The sequence below is a fragment of the Biomphalaria glabrata genome, chromosome 15, assembly GCF_947242115.1.
Source record: "Biomphalaria glabrata chromosome 15, xgBioGlab47.1, whole genome shotgun sequence".
In the NCBI taxonomy this organism is placed as follows: domain Eukaryota; kingdom Metazoa; phylum Mollusca; class Gastropoda; family Planorbidae; genus Biomphalaria; species Biomphalaria glabrata.
This window is the reverse complement of record NC_074725.1, coordinates 4,618,844-4,638,410: the sequence shown is the minus strand read 5'-3', so window position 1 is coordinate 4,638,410 and position 19,567 is coordinate 4,618,844. Positions and strand designations below refer to the sequence as shown.

The following is a 19,567-nucleotide window of genomic DNA, read 5'->3' as shown; positions in this document are numbered from 1 at the left end:
TTTCTAGGGACGATGAATAACTCTGCAAAGTTTCAACATGATCAGAGAAAGGAAAATTGTAGAATTTCTCTAATTCAGTGATGTTCCTAAGAATGTTACTCTTGTTAAATGTAAATGTTTGTTATAAAAAGGCTTAATATATTGGACTGATGTCATCCCATAAAAAAATAAATAAATAAAGTTTAATACTTGACTTGAAATGTGTCGTTCAATTTTCATGAACCCAATCAGATGGTTTACAGTAAAACGACAAAGTTCTTTTTGATTAGTTTCATGAGTATCGCAGCTTCTTTTATTGTCTGGTACTTGGTTGAGTTCTTTGAGACGGGAGAGAAGAATTTTTTTTATACACAGTAGTTTCATCCTCAGAACATCTGATGATTGATGTTTCTTAAATCTACCCAACTCTTCACCAGTGGCGTAGCTAGTTTGGGGGGAGGGGGTCCGAATTTGAAAATCCCCCTGACCCCCACTTAAGAGAGGGGGGGGTCCCCAAATGAGTGTCCTAAATTTTTTTTTACATTAAATATTACGCCATTATCTCATGTTATGATGTTGAATGTCAAAATGCAGGGGCCCCCTAATGAGGTCAAGTTTTCCGGGCCCCCAAATCCTTAGCTACGCTACTATTCATCACCATCGTCCTCTTTCCACCCGTTCAATGATTATTTCACAAAGCCATTGTGTAGTATTCAGGGGCATAGCTTGGAATTTTTCATTATTTGGGGGCCCGAGGGGCTTGACCCTTTTTGAGGCACCTGCATTTTGCTAACATTTAATATTTAATGTAAAAAAAAAAACCCACTCATTTTCAATTTCTCCCCCCTCCTCCCTCTATCCTAGCTACGCCACTGGTAGTATTTGTGAAATATTTTATCCAAAAAATGAGCTTTTTCGTTCTGCATATATTTGCTCCATTTTCTCTCTATTGTAGGTCGACAACGCCACATACATTTCTTCTGCTTGTCTCCCTACGGACGCGTCACCGCCATGCTGCTGGCAGTGTCCTTGACCTTCATTACCCTCCACACCCCGAGCCACGCCATCCGTCTGCGCCTTATCTTCGGGGAGATCCTTCTGCAGCACCCGGAGCAGTTCCTGCCCGCCTTGCGTCTGCAGCGGCTCTTCGAGCTGCTCTACTACACCAACTTCGCCACCAACTGCGTCATCTACCTGATCTTTGGAAAGACGTTCCGGGACCTCTACAGGCGGTTCCACTGCTTCTGCTGCTACAAGGGCAAGCTGATCGACATGGACCGCGACTCAGAGTTCCTGCAGTACATATGCGACTCTGCGCAGAGGGAGGAGGCTCTTTGCGGGACCACAGAAGTGGAGAAAATCAGCGTGGAGGCGATCATGCTGACAGCCAGCGAAGTTCACTGACATGGCTTTAATACCTTGAAATCTAGAAGACATGCCTGCTCAAAAGTTATGACAGTGTCCACGTCTGATTAAAGATCACGTGATTCTACGCCATAGTTGTATTTAATACATTTGCTTGAAGCCACAAAGAAAGTCTAAAATATCTCGGTAATGGATATAGAACTATTTAACGAAAGACATGTTGACCTGTTTTTAAACATATATTTGTTATATATTATGATTACAACAATGTTCGATAGTCCAAAACAATGACCTAAACATGCTAAAGATCTCCTCTTCAACAACAACTTTTCTATCATCTGCGTCAGTTAGATGATTTTACATGCGGTTCCGTTGCTCCTGCTTCTGCTAAGACAAGCTGGACCGCAACTTTCCTGCACTACGTTTGCGACTCTGCGCAGGGGGGGGGGGAATGGAAGTTGTTGAGTCAGCATTTGAGAACATCATGTTAACTGCCAGCGAAACTCAATGCCATGATTCTAACCTGTTTAAATCTTGAAGACATTCATAATTTCCTACACATATTCAAGCCCCATATAGCAGTATACGATCGTGATTTAAAAAGTCACGTGATTCTGTCATTGCTGCATTCGTTCTGCTTGCTTGAAAGAGGGGGGAAAATAAGCCAAATCAATATTTAATCTTTTGGTAATGGTTTTACACCTTATAGCCAAACGAAATATTTATATATATTGCCTAATTTGATAACTGCCATGGGTATAGAAAAGATCTACCTAATCTAAGTTTGTAATAACTACCTTTTACAAGATCTACTTTTCAAGCATTGATCTGTGTAGTACATTTACTGAGAATGTATATTTGACATTGACGTGAGCGGAGTTAAAATGTATTTAGACGCTCCTTTCATCAGCTCGCCTTCCAGTTCTTGGAAATTGTTCGTATATCAAAACAGAATACCTCGTGAAGTTATAACTACGTGTACACACTTCCGGTGGCTTCCATTCAGGATGTAACCACCCAGCCGGCCTTTAAGGATCTATATCTTCACAGTTCAAATAAACTAGACAAGACTAGATTGAAACAGGTCTGCTTTCTGAAAAGAACAACAAAAAAATGATAACATTGATACTGTAGGGGTGATGAGATTTAACAAAGCCCTAAGGCCTAAGGTAACCTTTATACAAGAACATTGTGTGGTCAGGCTAAGGTGTAACAAGGTTTACTTTGATATTGTTACGTATTTCTGAATCTTCTAGCTAAATGTACTAGTTGGCACACAAATAAAAATACTGCAAAGAACTTGACGACTAAACTTTCAGCTTCATATAACTTTAATGACTATTAACTCTAACAATTCGTCACTGTAACATGTAGCGTAGAAGACTGTACAATATCTGTCAGTTTACACTTAGCTATACTTCGTTGCTATTCATCTCTTTACTTCGTTGCAATTCATCTCTTCTCAACTTGCATCGAGCCGTATTCCACAGAACAGACCAACGACACACTTCCCTGTGTCGCTCCAGGTCTCCCAAAGCTGAACCAAGTCGTACTCAAGTCTACCGAATCAGAGCCGTACACGTCTTACATCGACTGTAACGGCTCAAGTCCACTGTAGTTCGCTGTATAGACTTTAACGACAGTAGTCCACTCCAGTTAACTCTACCCTAGTTAACTTGCATCGAGTCGTACACATCTCTCTTATTTACTGTCTCGCACAGTAGACTACAGTACCGACGACTCATTCACGACTGACTTTCACATTAACTCTCTGGCTTATATAGAGTCCCTTATCGCTTGTCCAAAGTTGCACAAACACGGCTAGTATCCTCTGGAATAACACGTGAGGAAACGTCACATCCTGGCTTTGTTTATACATGTAGATTCCAGAAAACATCGGCTGCAGTGTCATCTTGCCGGGGTCACAAGTTGTGACCTCTATCTGTCACTGGACATTGCTAGTACCTTCTGGAATAACACGTAAGGACACGTCACATCCTGTCTTTGTTGATACATGTACATTCCAGAGAACACCCGCTGCTGTGTTATCTCGCCGGGGGTCATACGTTGACCTCTACCTATCACTGTCATTTGTAACAATATTATATCAATGTTGCAGAGACCAAAGGGCTTGTAATTGGTTCGACTTGTATATTATTTTCAAAGAGATGATAACATACAAATGAATTTAGTAAGTCGATTTATGGACACATTAAGTTTATTACACAATACAGAATAATATATATGTATATAGGCATTGTCTTTGATTCGGAAGATTAAGAATAAGTGAAGTAATTCACATGACCACGCCAACCGAGTAGTGACCTACATATTTTGCAGCCCGTAAAGTAGACAAAGCCGTTATTTGCGGAGGATCTACTTAACTTGTTATTTCATCATCTGCCCTTTTCTTCGCCAAGGCTCCTTCTATGAGTCTCAAATGTGTGTGTCCCTCGACCTTCCTGAGAGATCTCCCTCTGAGGCCATCCGCTATCCCCTGCCTTCCTCTATGCCAGTGAGAGCCAACTGGTGCCTGATTTCATCCTGATAGTGCTTGCGTGGTGCATCTCTGTTACGCCGTCCTGTGATGTAGTTCCGTAGTTCCAGTAGAATTAACATCAACATCCAATATTAAATATCTGTCAGAAAAGCTCAATAGTAATTCTCAAACTCGTCTTTCTAACCTCTCAACACAAAAGTAACTGTCCAAAAACTTCATAATGGCATAACCAGATTTGTTCAGTCTTTAAAAAATTCGACTTTGAACTCTTTCTCTCCGTAATTATTTTTCCACGTTTCGAAGGAATTCTTCATTTGGCTCAATACTATTTCACTCCCCTGTTATGATTAAGCTTCAATAGCTTTGTCGTTTGTTATCAGAAAATGTTGTATTTGGTATAGGATTAAAGGGAAATGCATGCTCTTTTTATGTAATACAAAGTCAAGTTTTTAAAATTAAGAATTAATTTAATTTAATGAGGTCAAATCAACGATGGTATCGTCGATTAGGAGAGAAAGAGTTAAGTACTGTTCACACACTTTCATCCGCTTTGTGTACATTAAATTTTAAATTTAAATATGTTTACCTTGACCCCAATGCCTAAAGGCATGGTTACAGTGCTGGGTGTATTTGGGGTCTACACCATGGGGAGAACATTTATGAAAGACCAGGGAGAAGCAAAGGAAAAACAAATGGCGCCTTATTTCCTCACCTCACAAACTATGACATAAAGAAAAAAAAAGACTGGTAACTACACTAATCACTATGCCTTTATTTACGTTGGCGCCTTTTTCCTTAGAGAAAGGAATGATCGCGACCCCTTTTGCATTAGGTGACCTTCACCTATCCATTAGTCTGCTGAACCGTTGGGGCACCACACATAATCTGTCTACCGTCTTGTTCCATTCCTCTCTCCTCTCTGTCTTTAGCCTTGGATTGAAATCTCTTTCAATGACAGGCCTATGCTGTCTTCCCATCGATTACTCTGTATAAATCTTGTTTTCCTGGCATTGTTCCATTTAAACAGAGCTCTTCATGAAAACATTCAATGGTATTAAATTAATAGACAAAAGGATTAGCCGTTCAGAATGAAAGACAATATCTTCTATATAACACTTCTAAGGCCGCGACGTAAAATTATTATACATTGGCCAAATCCAAAATAATATTTTGTTGGAATATAAAAAATGTCTAATACAGTATATTATTTGTTATATATTAGATAACAAAACATTTGTTACACTGTAATAAACCATGATTCTGTTTTATTTCAATGTAGAAAAAGACTGTGTTAATAAAATAAAAAGATTGTATTAATAAAATATTTTAACTTTTTTTGAGTTGTTTCGCAAGTTGTGTTTATATAGCTATGGCCTCCTTCAGTCACGAAGCGACTATGGATCATCTCATGGAAATGAGATGAATGCCTGGGCATTAGCTGTGGTCGGAACGATGTCGCCCACACATCAGTTCCCCCCTCTCCACGCAGCTGATGTATCCAAAGGAACGGCAGTGCCGATACAGTTTGGGGTCAGCGGCGTCGCAGGTTCTGCCAGAGTGTAGCACTGGGTGCTGCAAACTGGCTTAGGGTCGCGAGAGTATTTTTTATAACACAATGTTATCTTATGATAAGAGTATTTTTTTTAAACAACACAATTTTATCAATCTCATTACTTATAATACTTTTTCTTTCTTTTTTATATATGTTACAGACATTCGTTACAAATAATACTAAAACACATTAACAATATACTCATTTCCAAGTTCATTTATATTCTACTAGGTGTTAGGGTTTCCTGGTTAAATCAGTCATGTGGGAGCGTGGTCGAGAGGCTAAGTGCGCTTGAGCTTGGCTTGGCTTGGCTACCTAGAAGGGGGCTCGAGGTCCGACACCCGACTCGGGCAGAGTTGTGTTTACTGAGCGCCTAAAGGCAGCTCAGAAAACCAACTCCTAGATACCCCCTCCGCCCCCCCCCCCCCGGCTGGTCCACAAATGAGATTGGACCAAAGCGCTCTGAGCATGCTATAAGCATATAAAAGCTGTAATAATAATAATAATGCCCCGCGAATCTCTTACTACGTTCGGTGAATATTTCATTTTAGTGTGCCCGTGTGTGAAAAGACCTCTATTGGGTTACATTATCTCGGTATGTTATTCCTGGGATCCTTCTCAGCTGTTGATGATATACTAAACTCAGCCTCTTGTCTGCCTGTATGGATGACATCTATTTCTTGCCAGCAATGGTGGCCGTTGTAGCAATGATTGTATGGACAAGGTGGATCTTGGTCTTCAGGCGAAGTTTTTTGTTGGCCCAGGCCTTAGTTGTTTTTATTCCATTGACATGTCATTAATTATTTCTAAACGCAACAACCGAGTGCTCTGAAATGATGTACAAACTACATAATCCATAGCTCCGTGATCAAAACGGGAATAGGCCTGCAGTGTAACAAGACTGGTAGCTATAAAACCTTGAACAGCAGACTTTTCCTATGGCAGTACAGGGGAGGGGAGTAGACCCGTGCTATTACTAACTTAATCCTGTGCACCCCCAGGGGAGCATAGGGCCGCAACCACACCTCTTCACCGAAGTCGGTTCTGAGCAGCTTTCTTCATCTGCTCCCATGTCATTCCAGTATCCTCAGCTTCACTGATGACTGACCTCTTCCAGGTTTGCTTGGGTCTGCCCACTTTCCTCTTTCCTTGTCGGTTCCAGTCAAGTGCCTGCCTTGCAACATTGGTAGCTGGTTTTCGCAGGGTGTGTCCTATCCAGCTCCATTTTCGTTTTGTGATGGGCAATGGGCTTTTGTCTAGTTCTCTCCCACAAATCGATAGTAGTTATCTTTTCTGGCCACCTAATTCCTAATATCCGGCGTAGGCATCTGACCCGTGCTATTGGAGCATGAAATTGGTTGCCTGAGCCAGCCAGAAAAACCAGTGACTTGGCAGAATTTGAGTCATTGGTTTTGGTCAACATGTATGAATAGACAGGACACGAGAGGACGTAATCATCTTCTTATTTTGAAGTAACGTCTTTATTTGATAAAATAGGATCTTTTAATATAGTGGTCTCGTTTCATTTGCTAGTTCAGGTAATGAAATCCAAAGAGTGATTAAAGACAAGAGTTCCACTAAAATAGAATCTTGAAAGAATCTTTATAATAAAATTAAATATGTTAAAAGTCGACGAATTGGATTGTGTATTCATGACATTAATCACAGGCAATCCCAAGATGCTAAAGTAATTAAGGTCTTGAAATAAGATACCGTCTTTGGTTGACGTCATACTGGTTTTGAACATAACATCTCAACATTAATAAATACCTAATACCTTATTTTGACTCTTAAAATTATCTTAAACTACGTAATTCAATTGCAGCTTTTAAAATTAATATGTCGGAGCTAAATATTTCTTGGGGCTCTAAGTGATGTGTGATTGTTCCAAAGGTTAAATCCGGACCTGTTTATACTGGAATGAGAAATGGTGTAACAACTGTTTAATTGCAAAGGTGTAAAAGTGAATGAGAAAAGAAGTAACAACTGTTTACTTGCAAAGGTGCAAAAGTGAATGAGAAAAGATGTAACAACTGTTTACTTGCAAAGGTGTAAAAGTGAATGAGAAAAGATGTAACAACTGTTTACTTGCAAAGGTGTAAAAGTGAATCAGAAAAGATGTAACAACTGTTTACTTGCAAAGGTGTAAAAGTGAATGAGAAAAGATGTAACAACTGTTTACTTGCAAAGGTGTAAAAGTGAATGAGAAAAAATGTAACAACTGTTTACTTGCAACGGTGCAAAAGTGAATGAGAAAAGATGTAACAACTGTTTACTTGCAACGGTGCAAAAGTGAATGAGAAAAGATGTAACAACTGTTTACTTGCAACGGTGCAAAAGTGAATGAGAAAAGATGTAACAACTGTTTACTTGCAAAGGTGTAAAAGTGAATGAGAAAAAAATGTAACAACTGTTTACTTGCAAAGGTGTAAAAGTGAATGAGAAAAGATGTAACAACTGTTTACTTGCAAAGTTGTAAAAGTGAATGAGAAAAGATGTAACAACTGTTTACTTGCAAAGGTGTAAAAGTGAATGAGAAAAGATGTAACAACTGTTTACTTGCAAAAGTGTAAAAGTGAATGACAAAAGATGTAACAACTGTTTACTTGCAACGGTGCAAAATGAATAAAACGTTAAGTTTGTCCTGATATAGTTCGGAAGAAAATGTCCAGTTCATAGTCATGTTTTTTTAAAATTATTGTCATTGTTTTTAAAAATCTTTTCTTATCATTCGATATTTAAGCATTATTCCCCTTTTTGAACTTTAGCCCCTCCAATTCCCTCCCTTATCTCTCAACTTTTAATCTGATATTTAAAATTTATTTAAGATTGAAAAAAAAATGTTTTCTTTCGTGTCTTGTTATTTCTCTCTTTCCCTTCTCTTCCATCTTTTGAAATGTTTCATTAGTTTTGGGCGAGAAACTTTGTCTTTTAATTGATTTGATAAAAATCGTTAATCATATTTCTCAAGCTTTGCCATTAATGAAAATTCACATTACCAAAATTTTTTTTTAGTTTTTCTTCCTGGTAAAAATGTTTGAATTTTTTCTACACTAGTGTTTCGACCGGCATGGTTTTTATCAAGTTGAAATTAACATTGGCAAATTTCTTTAAGATAAAATAAGATAATTTTATTAATCTTATTTTTGTTGTGCGTTGTCCACTTTATACGTATCTAACGTACATTGTCAAGTGATCTTGGCCAGTGATGTTCAAAATATGACCCGTGGGCCAAATTCGTGCTTTCATCCGGACGTCAAAACGTCGATGTATAAAATGTATCTTTACCTACGTTAGGGCTCTAATTTGTCTCTAGTGAATTGGTACCATGACCTTTAACATTTATGCGTTTATGAAATGGGACTCTGTTCAATCTACAAGGAAAAGTGGACGGATCTTTACTTATTTACTGAACATTATAAAAAGCCGACAATTTTGTTCCATAAAGAATATGTGGCTGTTTATAAAAGAAAAACGGAACAACATGTGAACATCAATCTTGCCTTGTGCCCCGAATAAAAGATTGTTAAACTACGTGTACTAGATCCACAGGTTTCTACTTTCTTATAGTTTCAGGTTAATTACAGTTCGTTTCTGTATCTTTTCGTTGTCACGAGTAAGGTCGAGTAAGGGTATCACTGATCTAGGCGGATGTGGACAGTAAGAGATGGTATGTATGCAAGTGACACCCTCGTAGAAACGTCCGTTGAGGGGAAGGGATAGGTAAACACGGACAAGGAAAGTTTCCTCTATGGTACAGATACTTACTAGCCAACATTCGTTGCACGTGGAAAGAAAGTAAGAAATACTCCGCTGGACGGTCCAGTTCACCACGTCGTTCTTCAAGGGAGACGCACGCTGACCGGGCGGCCCGCTCATGGTTAGTGGTGGTACAGTTTAGAAATACGTCAGAATCTCTAGCGAAGTCGAAACCGGCGTGGCTCAGTGAGGCGTGACCCAGATTAAATGGTTGTGTAGGTGATGGGCGACCCTGGTATAGAAGGGTCGCGGTGAAGAAGGAATCTCTCTATTCTAGCCTCTGGGTAGAATCGAGATAGTAGTGCTAGAATCTAGAAGTTAGATTCTCGCAGTCCAGTCGACTGTTTAATAAAATTAATAAGCTAGATATTCATAGATATTCATGGATATGTATTCTCCCGGTCAAATCTGAACCAAATCAACAATTGAAAGACAGAAACAAAGTATAGATCTATGTGGAGCTCAAGCATTAGTGAGAGGTACTAGACCCCAGAGGATCTACACACCAGAAGTAGGGGAAAGACTGAAAAAGATGCAGCCATCTTGTGATTACAAATGCTAACTTTTGAGAGTAAATGTATATATCATGGACTGGCCTCTTTGGTCACGTTGGAAAACTCGGTGGTGTAGCTCATAATATGAGCCTTCTATTCATCTGCGAATAAAAGATTGTTAAACTACGTGTACTAGATTCACAGGTTTCTACTTTCTTATAGTTTCAGGTTAATTACAGTTCGTTTCTGTATCTTTTCGTTGTCACGAGTAAGGTCGAGTAAGGGCATTCTTTCATGGAAGAAAATTAACACTCAAATTTGTTGTTTTATCTTTTATTTTTTATTAAGGAATTCATTTTTAAAAATCTTTTCTTACTTTCGTTCAGTCATTTCACAAACTTTTACATAATCCAAATATTTGAAAGAGAAGAAAAAAAAAAGAGATCAAAATGCATACTTCTAAACAACTTTTGAATAGTTCGTGTTAATGCAATTAAAATATCTTTACATCTTTCCACAATCAACTTGGATAATTGCAAATAGTTTACGTGACGATATACCAATCATTATTCGTGAGCTTATGCCACCTCTGCTCCTCTGGGATTTTAGGCAAAGAGAAACTTGTGCTCTTTCAGGATTGATATTATTGAAAGGTATGATCAAGAAAGGAGGCGCGGTGGCTGAGTGGTAAAGCGCCTGGCTTCCGAACCGGCGGTCCCCGGTTTGAGTCCTGGTGAAGACTGGGATTTTTATTTCGGTATTTTTGGGCGCCTCTGAGTCCACCCAGCTTTAGTGATTACCTGATATTGATTGGGGAAAATTAAAGACAGTTGGTCGTTGTGCTTGCCACATGACCCCCTCAGAAACAGTAGGCCACAGAAACAGATGACCTTTACATCATCTGCCCTTCAGACCACAAGGTCTGAAAGGGGAACTTTTTTTAATGATCAAGAAAAGACCCGCAATCTAAAAATAAACATTGACCAATTTTACTTGCAAAATGAAAATAAATATGGACATTTTTTTGGGACTAATCTTTCAACATCTAGTGACCCGTAGCTGGAGTAGCGGTCCCTGCACGGAACAGTGGCGGTTACTGTATAGGAATATAAGCTCCCCGCAGTCAGCACTGTTCTCAGCCACTTGTAGCGAGTGGGGCCCAGGAACGGGGACGGAGCGCTGTGTACACGGCACGGCCCGGTCTGGCCCAGTCAACCGATATGACCGCCTACCGTTGAGAGCCCTCAGACAGGACAGGGGTGAAGAGCCCTATGGCCAGGCCTGGTAGTTAGATAAAAGCCTTTCTAACCACCAACGAGATCGCCCTACTAGACTTCACTGAAGGTGCCACAATATTTGTTCTATTTTATCAGATAGAATTTTAGTCTGTTGAACCGTTGGGGCACCACACATGATCTGTCGACCGTCATTCTCCATTCCACTTTTATTTCATTTTTTTTTTGTCTTGGATAAAATCTCTTTCGATGAAAGGCGCGTCAATTCTTTTATGTTGTCTTCCCATTTCTTTGTCTGCCTCTTCTTCTTTGTTCTGGTGATGTTTCCTGAAGGAAGGTCTTTGCTAGCCCCGAGGACCTTGTGAGTTTGTCATAAAGTTTAATTTTGCTTTTTTTTTTTTCAACTCGTTTGTGAGACTCTTTAAAAAAAAGAGTTCAGACAATTCGAACAACAATATTTTTTTTCCTTATGATTCTTAAAACAAAAAAGAAAAAAAAATGGAAGATTCATTTTAACAACCAATTTTTTTTATTCACAGAAAATGCTAATAATAATAGGCCACCTACGCCTTTATGTATTTTTTCCTATATTTAAAAACTTTTACAATTTCAACGAAACAAAGAAATAAGGGTAAACAATGGTATTCTAGTTTCTAGTTTTTAAAGGGTTTTTTTTTTACAAATTAAAAAAATCATGACGTATGATCATAGACATAAATAAATAAATATATATATGTATGTATGTATGTATGTATGCAGGGCCGCCGCTACCTATTGTGCACTGTGTGCATTGCACGCAGGCGGCCGAATTTAGGGGGCGGCCAAATCATTATTCCAAGGTTATCTTTTTTTTTAAATTATTATTTTTAGTTTAATTTAAAAAATTATTTAAATATTTTAATGTTATATTTTAATTCTAAATTATTCCATTATCCTGTAAAAACAACAAAAGAAAAAAAAAGATATTCTTACATGGAAGTTATTTTGGAAACTTATGAAAGAAAATTGAGCGAAAGATTCCCACTATAGGCGCCTACTCCTTTCTGACCTTGAATTTTCGCGGATTGTTTGTAATATTTGTTTTGAATGACGCTTACAGAAGCAGATCAGTTAACACATTTGTTTCTTTTTTCTTCTTAGTATCTACATACTACATATGAATATTATTGTTTAGTAGAATACCCCGCCTTGCGAGCAGATCTAGTCATTATAAAGTCAGTTCACTTGTATGTTAAGAAATGGCCGTTAGTTAAGCGTAGAAAAGTTTTGGGTGATTATAGAGGTAATATTAGTAATAATAGTTCGTCCATCGTGGTTCGATGATGACCACTTTGTCATCTAGGGGGCTGAGGGCTTTGCACTGGGGTTTTGTGCCTCTTCGTGTGGCTGGTGGGACCTATGTGAGCCCGGAATGTTCGGCCGCACACTGGGCAGGTTATTAATATTTTAAGATTATAGATGTAGATCTACATTGAGTTGTAAGCTACAAGCCAAAGACCGACCAACAGCTAAGGGGGAGAGGGGGACGACAAAAAAAAGGATTTATTTTCATTGTAGTTATTAATATATTAGTAACATTAGTAAAATGACTTTATTACCAATGTTTAAAAATTAAAATATCTTAAGTAAGAAACGTCGTTCATCTTTTAATAAGACTTGGTCAAATGTAGACCGTTTTCGCGAGAGGCGTATGCAACAATATGGGTAAAAACGTTTTAAAAGAGAACCTGACTAAACGTCTCCGCTAGTCTGATTCTTCTGGCTTTTCTTATCTCAGAATGGTCGACTTTCTTCCGACTATTACAGTTCATTATAGAGACGATTTTTGGTGTGAAATAAAGGTCCGCCACAGAGAAGTCTTACTTTCCACGAAGATGATCATAAATAGACCACGCCCATTACATACGTCCGTGTGTTATATGTACCTGGAATGTCCTCGCATGATACTGTTGACCAGGGCTGCCTCTTTATTATTAGACTTAATATGATTCTCAACTTTTATTTTTACTAGGATGAAAAGTCCGCTCGAAAAGAAAACACTTTAATGTTGGCCTCTTAAAACTATTCTCTCTTCTTATTACGAGAAAAAAAGACGCCAGGAGAAAGAATTTCTGAAGCTGAAATAAGCTCAGAATAAGCTCAGCGCCCCGGAATCATACCCCTTGGCTACTTGAGCTGAAACTTGCCGCATCTCCAATTCTTTCTCCATGAAGAGCTTTTTACAACGCTTAAAAATGATGTAGGCAACACTATATCTGAAAGTAAAGCACGGTTTATATTGAAATTGTATGTATGTGTGAGGGTATGTGCGTGTGTGTGTGTATGTGTGTGTATGTATGTGTGAGGGTATGTATGTGTGAGGGTATGTATGTGTGAGGGTATGTATGTGTGAGGGTATGTATGTGTGAGGGTATGTATGTGTGAGGGTATGTATGTGTGAGGGTATGTATGTGTGAGGGTATGTATGTGTGTGTATGTATGTGTGAGGGTATGTTTGTGTGAGGGTATGTGCGTGTGTGTGTGTGTGTATGTATGTGTGAGGGTATGTGCGTGTGTGTGTGTGTGTGTATGTATGTGTGAGGGTATGTATGTGTGAGGGTATGTATGTATGTATGTATGTATGTATGTATGTATGTATGTATGTATGTGTGTGTGTATGTATGTATGTATGTATGTATGTATGTATGTATGTATGTGTGTGTGTGTGTGTGTGTATGTATGTATGTATGTATGTGTGAGGGAAATGCGCGTGTGTGTGTGTGTGTGTGTGCGTGCGTGCGTGTGTGCGTATGCTATTCAAACACCAAACAAATAAACATATTTAATCGGTCACTCTTTTTTTTTTTTTTGTCTTATTCAATGCTTTTCAAACTTTACTCCAAGCGTACTTTTTTAATTTCATGTTTCAAAAACAAAACAAAACAAAAAAAAACAAAACACTTTCATGTTTCTATGTTTGAAATTCAATCTATATTTAATTAGGTTATCGTCTACTTACGATAACATTCTTTGGACGTCCATTTTTCCTTGTTCATTGACGTCTTCTACCTTCTTCTATAATATTTTATTTTAATTATTGACATTTTTTTTTTTTTTGACAAGCACACAGAAAAGAAATTTCGTAAAATTGTTGTTCTCAACAAATATTTTAAATAACTACCCACGCGTGAACTTTAGTCTGTTAAAACATATATATTGTGATAGTATCTCTTTGTATCTGTTTTAGTGTAAAACAAAAAATCACAAATATTGAACAGACAATTTTTATCACGGAAATTATCACGTTAGTAAAACAAAAAATTGATTTGTTCCAGAGCTGGGAAAAGTATTAGTGTTTTGACGACTATTGAACATTTGAATCATTCGGCCATCTTTGAACAAGTGGTGAAAATCTGTCACTGAACAGGTGATGTACGTTTGAATCATTCACCCAGAGATGAAAGTATAGAACGACTTTATTTTGCTCTCTCATTTAAAAGAACGACACTATAGATGTTTGATTAAAGACAGTCACGTCAAACCCTAACGTCGAAGTTTGATACAACTCACGAAATTTCGTACATAGCTTCCTTTTACCTCCTGGACTCTTGCTAAGAATCGGTTTTGACTGATTCGCAACCTGACGACTGCTAGTTGTGAAAAATTTTGCTATCAAACATTTGTATTTTATTTTTAGTCTTGCCCCAAAAGGCCGCAGTATATATATATATAAAGCATTAAAATTATCACACAAATATCGCATTTTTATAAAGCAAATGATTTTTTTTATGTAGAGACCTAAATACCACGATGATTAGGCCAATAATAGAATATGCATCCTCTGTTTGGGATCCCTAAACTCTAGATAATACAAAAGAACTGGAACAGACACAAAATAGAGCAGTGAGATTTATAACAAACGAATATTCACATTTGACTAGAGTAACACCTTTAGTAAAATCACTAAATTTAGAAAGCCTTCAGGACAGAAGGCTCAAAAAGTAAAGTAGCAACTATACATAAAACACTGAACCATAATCTTTAAATACAAAAACAAAATTTAATAAAATACTCAGAAAGACACAAAGATAATGACAAATTCCTTGTTCCATATGCTAGGACAAATTTGTGCAAATACCGCTTCTTCCCTAGTGATATTAGACATTGGAATGGGGTTGCCTGAGCTAGGCAGGAAAAACAGTGACTTAGCAGAATTTAGGTCATTGGTTAATATATATATGTAAAAAAGAACAGACTACGTTGGGCAGGTCACCTTGAAAGAATGTCAGACAACAGAGGAGCGAAAATCGTATACAGGCAAAAACCAAAAGGCAGGCGACCCAAAGGCAGACCCCGAATGCTATGGATTGACGATGTGGAAGCAGATCTGAAGCAGCTTGGGGTTAGGGCGTGGAGACGAAAGGCCCAGGACAGATCTGAATGGAAGGATGTATTAAAGCAGGCGAGAGCCCTCCATGGGCTGTATCGCCACTGGGATGGATGGATGGATGGATGGTTAATATGTATGACTAAATGCATGACGCGTAGGACGTAATCATCTTTTTTTTTTTTTTGAAGTAACGTCTGTATTATATTTATATAAGATAAGATAAGATAAGATAAGATGATTGTAGAAAGGGGAAAATGAATGTTGTTGACGTGAAAGGGGGAAGCAAACAACTAGGCCCCCTACACACACCACTAAAATTAACCGGTCCAAAATGTGAGAGCGTATTTGTGTCGGGGATTCATTATGAAGAGGTTCTTTCTAAATTAAGTCAAAAGTGTATGCGGGAGAAAATTACGATGCGATGGTAAACAAGCAAAAAATAAATAATTCTTTAAAAAATAAAATCAGAGCTCAGCTAAAGGGGAAGAACTCCGTCCTTAAAAATATATCTAGCAATAATTTACAAGTTATGTCCCTTATTCCATATCACACCAAATAATTGATTACCAATACAGATCATTGAGTTCACGAAGGACTAACTTTTGTTGGCTGGTGAGGGGGGGGGAGAGAGAAGGGGACCATAGTGTCAAATGATCTATATTGGGAATACAAGGCATTATCTTAAACACACGACTCCAAGAACACCTTAGAGACATTCGCAACTTTACAACTAAGCCCGTCTCTATCCATTTGAATAACACACATCATAGAGGTACCACCGACCTCTTCGTCACTGCTATACAACAATGCAATGACAAAACAAGGTTACAAAGACAGTTTGCGTGGAAACACAAACTTAAAATCGGCCCCCGAAGTGGTCCACCCAGGCAGGCTTCAATATTTTCAGAAAGAACATCCAAATGAAATTATATCAAAGACAAATGAGAGATAAGAATGGAGAAAGAAGATTGACAGATCTTGTGTAGTGCCCCAATGGTGCTGCAGATCAAGGGATAGGTGCAAGTGAATGCAAAGTTAGATGTGAACCTGGCCTAATTAGTTCCCCTTTCAGACCTTGTGGTCTATAGGGCAGATGATGTAAAGTTCATCTGTTTTGTGGCCTACGGTTAACGAGGGTGTCATGTAGCCAGCACAACGACCAACCGCCTTTACTTTTCCCCAACTAATTAGAGCTGGGTAGACTCAGAGGCGCCCAAGGATTCAGAAGTTGAAAATCATAGTCTTCACCAGGATTCGAACCCGGGACCCTCGGTTCGGAAGATAAGCGCTTTACCGAGCCTCTCCTGGTCTTTAATAGATGTAATTGTTTTGACAAGGCTTCGTCTGTTATTTGAATTCTGAAAACTGAAAATATGACACAGGATTAAATAATGCTCAAGAAAATGAAGTTTATAAGATTACTTTTCGTTTTAAATTAGGTCTAACTTATAATGCATACTAATTAGCTTTTTCTCTTTAAAAAGCTGCTTGCATAACTGATTTAAAAAATTAGATTTTTCGCTTTCAGGAAAAAAAAAAAGTAGCCGTTGCATCAGAACTTTGAATGGTCTAAAATATTGTGATGTCGGATTTTCAATATCTTTTCTAGTTTACGAGATCTAAACGGGACAGACGGACAGACATTTCGCACAAAACTAAAAGCGTCTTTTCCCCTTTCGGGGGCCGCTAAAAACAGCCGTCTGCAGATCGAAAACAAACTTTTTTACATGTCAGGCACCCTCCAACCTCACGTGATCAACAACCAACACACTTTTATTTAATTTGCGATGGGTACTAACACTACCCTCTTAACCATTCATCTTTGCTTGACTTCTTCGCCCCCCCCCCTTTTCCGATTTCCCGCGCTTTTACACCAGCGTAGCTCATTTCTTTAATGCCTCGTTAGAGAACAACAGCGGACAGATAAGTTAACTTAAGCCTATTTTGTGTTAATTTTTTTGTCATTTTTGTTTGTTTTGTAGCTGATGAAGGACTTGTGGCCCAAACCTCCTTTGTTTTACATGGTCCGGCAGGGTTACATATGTGCATGTTTTTCGTATTTTTAAAGAATGTCTCCATATTTATGCAGTATGTTCCTTGCCTTCAGCTCCAAACTCATTTGTTAACACGTGGAGCGGCAGGGAAAAAACTCCTATTCCGCCTGCTAGCAAAAAAAAAAAAAAAAAATACACCACAATTCGAGGTAAGTCCCACATACTTTACATAGTCTATTGCATATTCCACATTTCCCCTTTGGAGTGTTCTAGAACTATACAAAAAAAAACAACAGTTTTATTTAGATTGCATGAAAGTCTTCTTGTGACGAAATTGGTAATTATTATTTTGACTTTTATTGTCTAATAGAATTAGCTCCTGTCACTGTAGAATGTGTGTATGTGTGTATAATCATGTATTGTCAGTTGCAATGTATGAGTCACATGAGGAGGCATAAAACCCCCAGTGGAAAGCCCTCACCCCCCCCCTTCTATGATAAAAGTGGTCATCATCCAACCATAATGGACGAACTATATATGAGAGAATGACCGGAAGTGTTTAAGTTTGAACGAGGAAAGTGGCCAGTGTGTGATAAAATTAAGTTTGTGTTTGGTGATTCGAATGAGTTATTTTAGTGTGTTATAGTAACAGCAAGAACTCGAGGGACACCTAGACGATTGGTGAGAGATTATTTAACTGCTTTGTGAAGGTATTTAACACTCTGTGGACTGGACCTGTGCCTCTTTCTCCACGAGTCTTGATCAGATCATTAGATATTACTTTTATAGCGTGACCTTTAGCATGTGCAGAGTATTTTCTTTCTACGACACAGTGGCTCATTTAATTCGTCATATTGTTTGATATTATTTTGAGGCTTGTAAACATTAAGCCATTTGGTTTTATTTTCTTTTTTTTTTAAATCCTTAATAATAAGTATTTTTTGTAATCATCAGTAAATTACATACGTAGAGGCTATAATTGGTTGCAATATAATTCGGCACCACCCAATACCGTCAGACTAACGTGCCAGTAAGTTGCCAGTACAAGTGTCCCTGTTCTTATCACCTAATACTAGCATCAGGTCACACTTCCTAGTTAGATCTATGGTAATTTTAAATTTCAACATTTCTTGCGACCAAAACCTGGTCAACTTAGTCAATAGTAACTGCTGTAACTAGTGTTAAACGAACAGGTTATATTTAATGAGTAAACTCTGCTACTATTTTTAATTTACATAAATGATTTACCAAATTGCATTACCTCAGGAACAAAAGTCAGATTATTTGCAGACGATTTTACAAAGAGAATTAGATGAATTACAGAAATGGGAATCAAATTGGAGCATGTCTTTCCACCCAGAAAAATGTCAGTTGTTAAAAGTAACAAAAAAAACTAAAACAAATTAATTCCACTTATCTTATTCATGGCAAACCAGTAACACAGACTAAAAACGCAAAATACCTAGGTGTTATAATAAATGAAAAACTATCATGGAATCCACATATTGATGAAACTACAAAAAAATCAAACAAAGCATTAGGATTTATTAAAAGAAATTTCTATAAATCAAATAAGAACATAAAACTAAAATGTTATTTAACCTTGGTTAGGCCAATAATAGAATATGCATCCTCCGTTTGGGACCCCTCAACTCAAGAAAACATTAAGAAACTGGAACAGACACAAAATAGAGCAGTGAGATTCATAACAAACGAATATTCACATTTGACTAGAGTAACACCTTTAGTAAAATCACTAAATTTAGAAAGCCTTCAGGACAGAAGGCTCAAAAGTAAAGTAGCAATCATACATAAAACACTGAACCATAATCTTCAAATACAAAAACAAAATTTAATAAAATACTCTGAAAGACACAAAGATAAAGGCACATTCCTCGTCCCATAGGCTAGGACAAATTTGTACAAGTACTCCTTCTTCCCTAGTACTATTAGAGCATGGAATGGGTTGCCTGAGCTAGCCAGGAAAACCAGTGACTTGGCAGAATTTAAGTCATTGGTTAATATGCATGACTAAATGCATGACGCGTAGGACGTAATCATCTTCTTTTTTGAAGTAACGTCTGTATTATATAAGATAAGATAAGATAAGGATACGAAACTGGCATTTAAAAACATTAACGGAACTTAATATTAAAGATATTGAGAAAAGTTGCAAGGCCGGTCAAATCACGCCCCCAGCTTTCGTAAAAGTGTGGACATGTGTAGGTGTGGTCACAGGTCAGACAAAATTCAGTTTACACAGCACATGACACACTGTGTCGCTATCTTGCATTGTCTTGTACTTTACAAGGCTGAGATA

General features: G+C 37.9%; 1 protein-coding gene across 2 annotated transcripts in view; it reads left to right on the top strand.

The window, feature by feature from the left end:
* The window catches only part of LOC129923206 (FMRFamide receptor-like), a 74,370-nt gene extending 69,247 nt beyond the window's left edge, over positions 1-5,123 (top strand). For both annotated transcript variants that reach the window (XM_056013246.1, XM_056013248.1), the window contains one exon: positions 935-5,123. In XM_056013246.1, coding sequence (XP_055869221.1) covers positions 935-1,383 — 449 coding nt within the window. In that variant the 3' untranslated portion in view covers positions 1,384-5,123. The remainder of the gene's footprint in view (positions 1-934) is intronic.
* Positions 5,124-19,567: the final 14,444 nt, after the last annotated feature.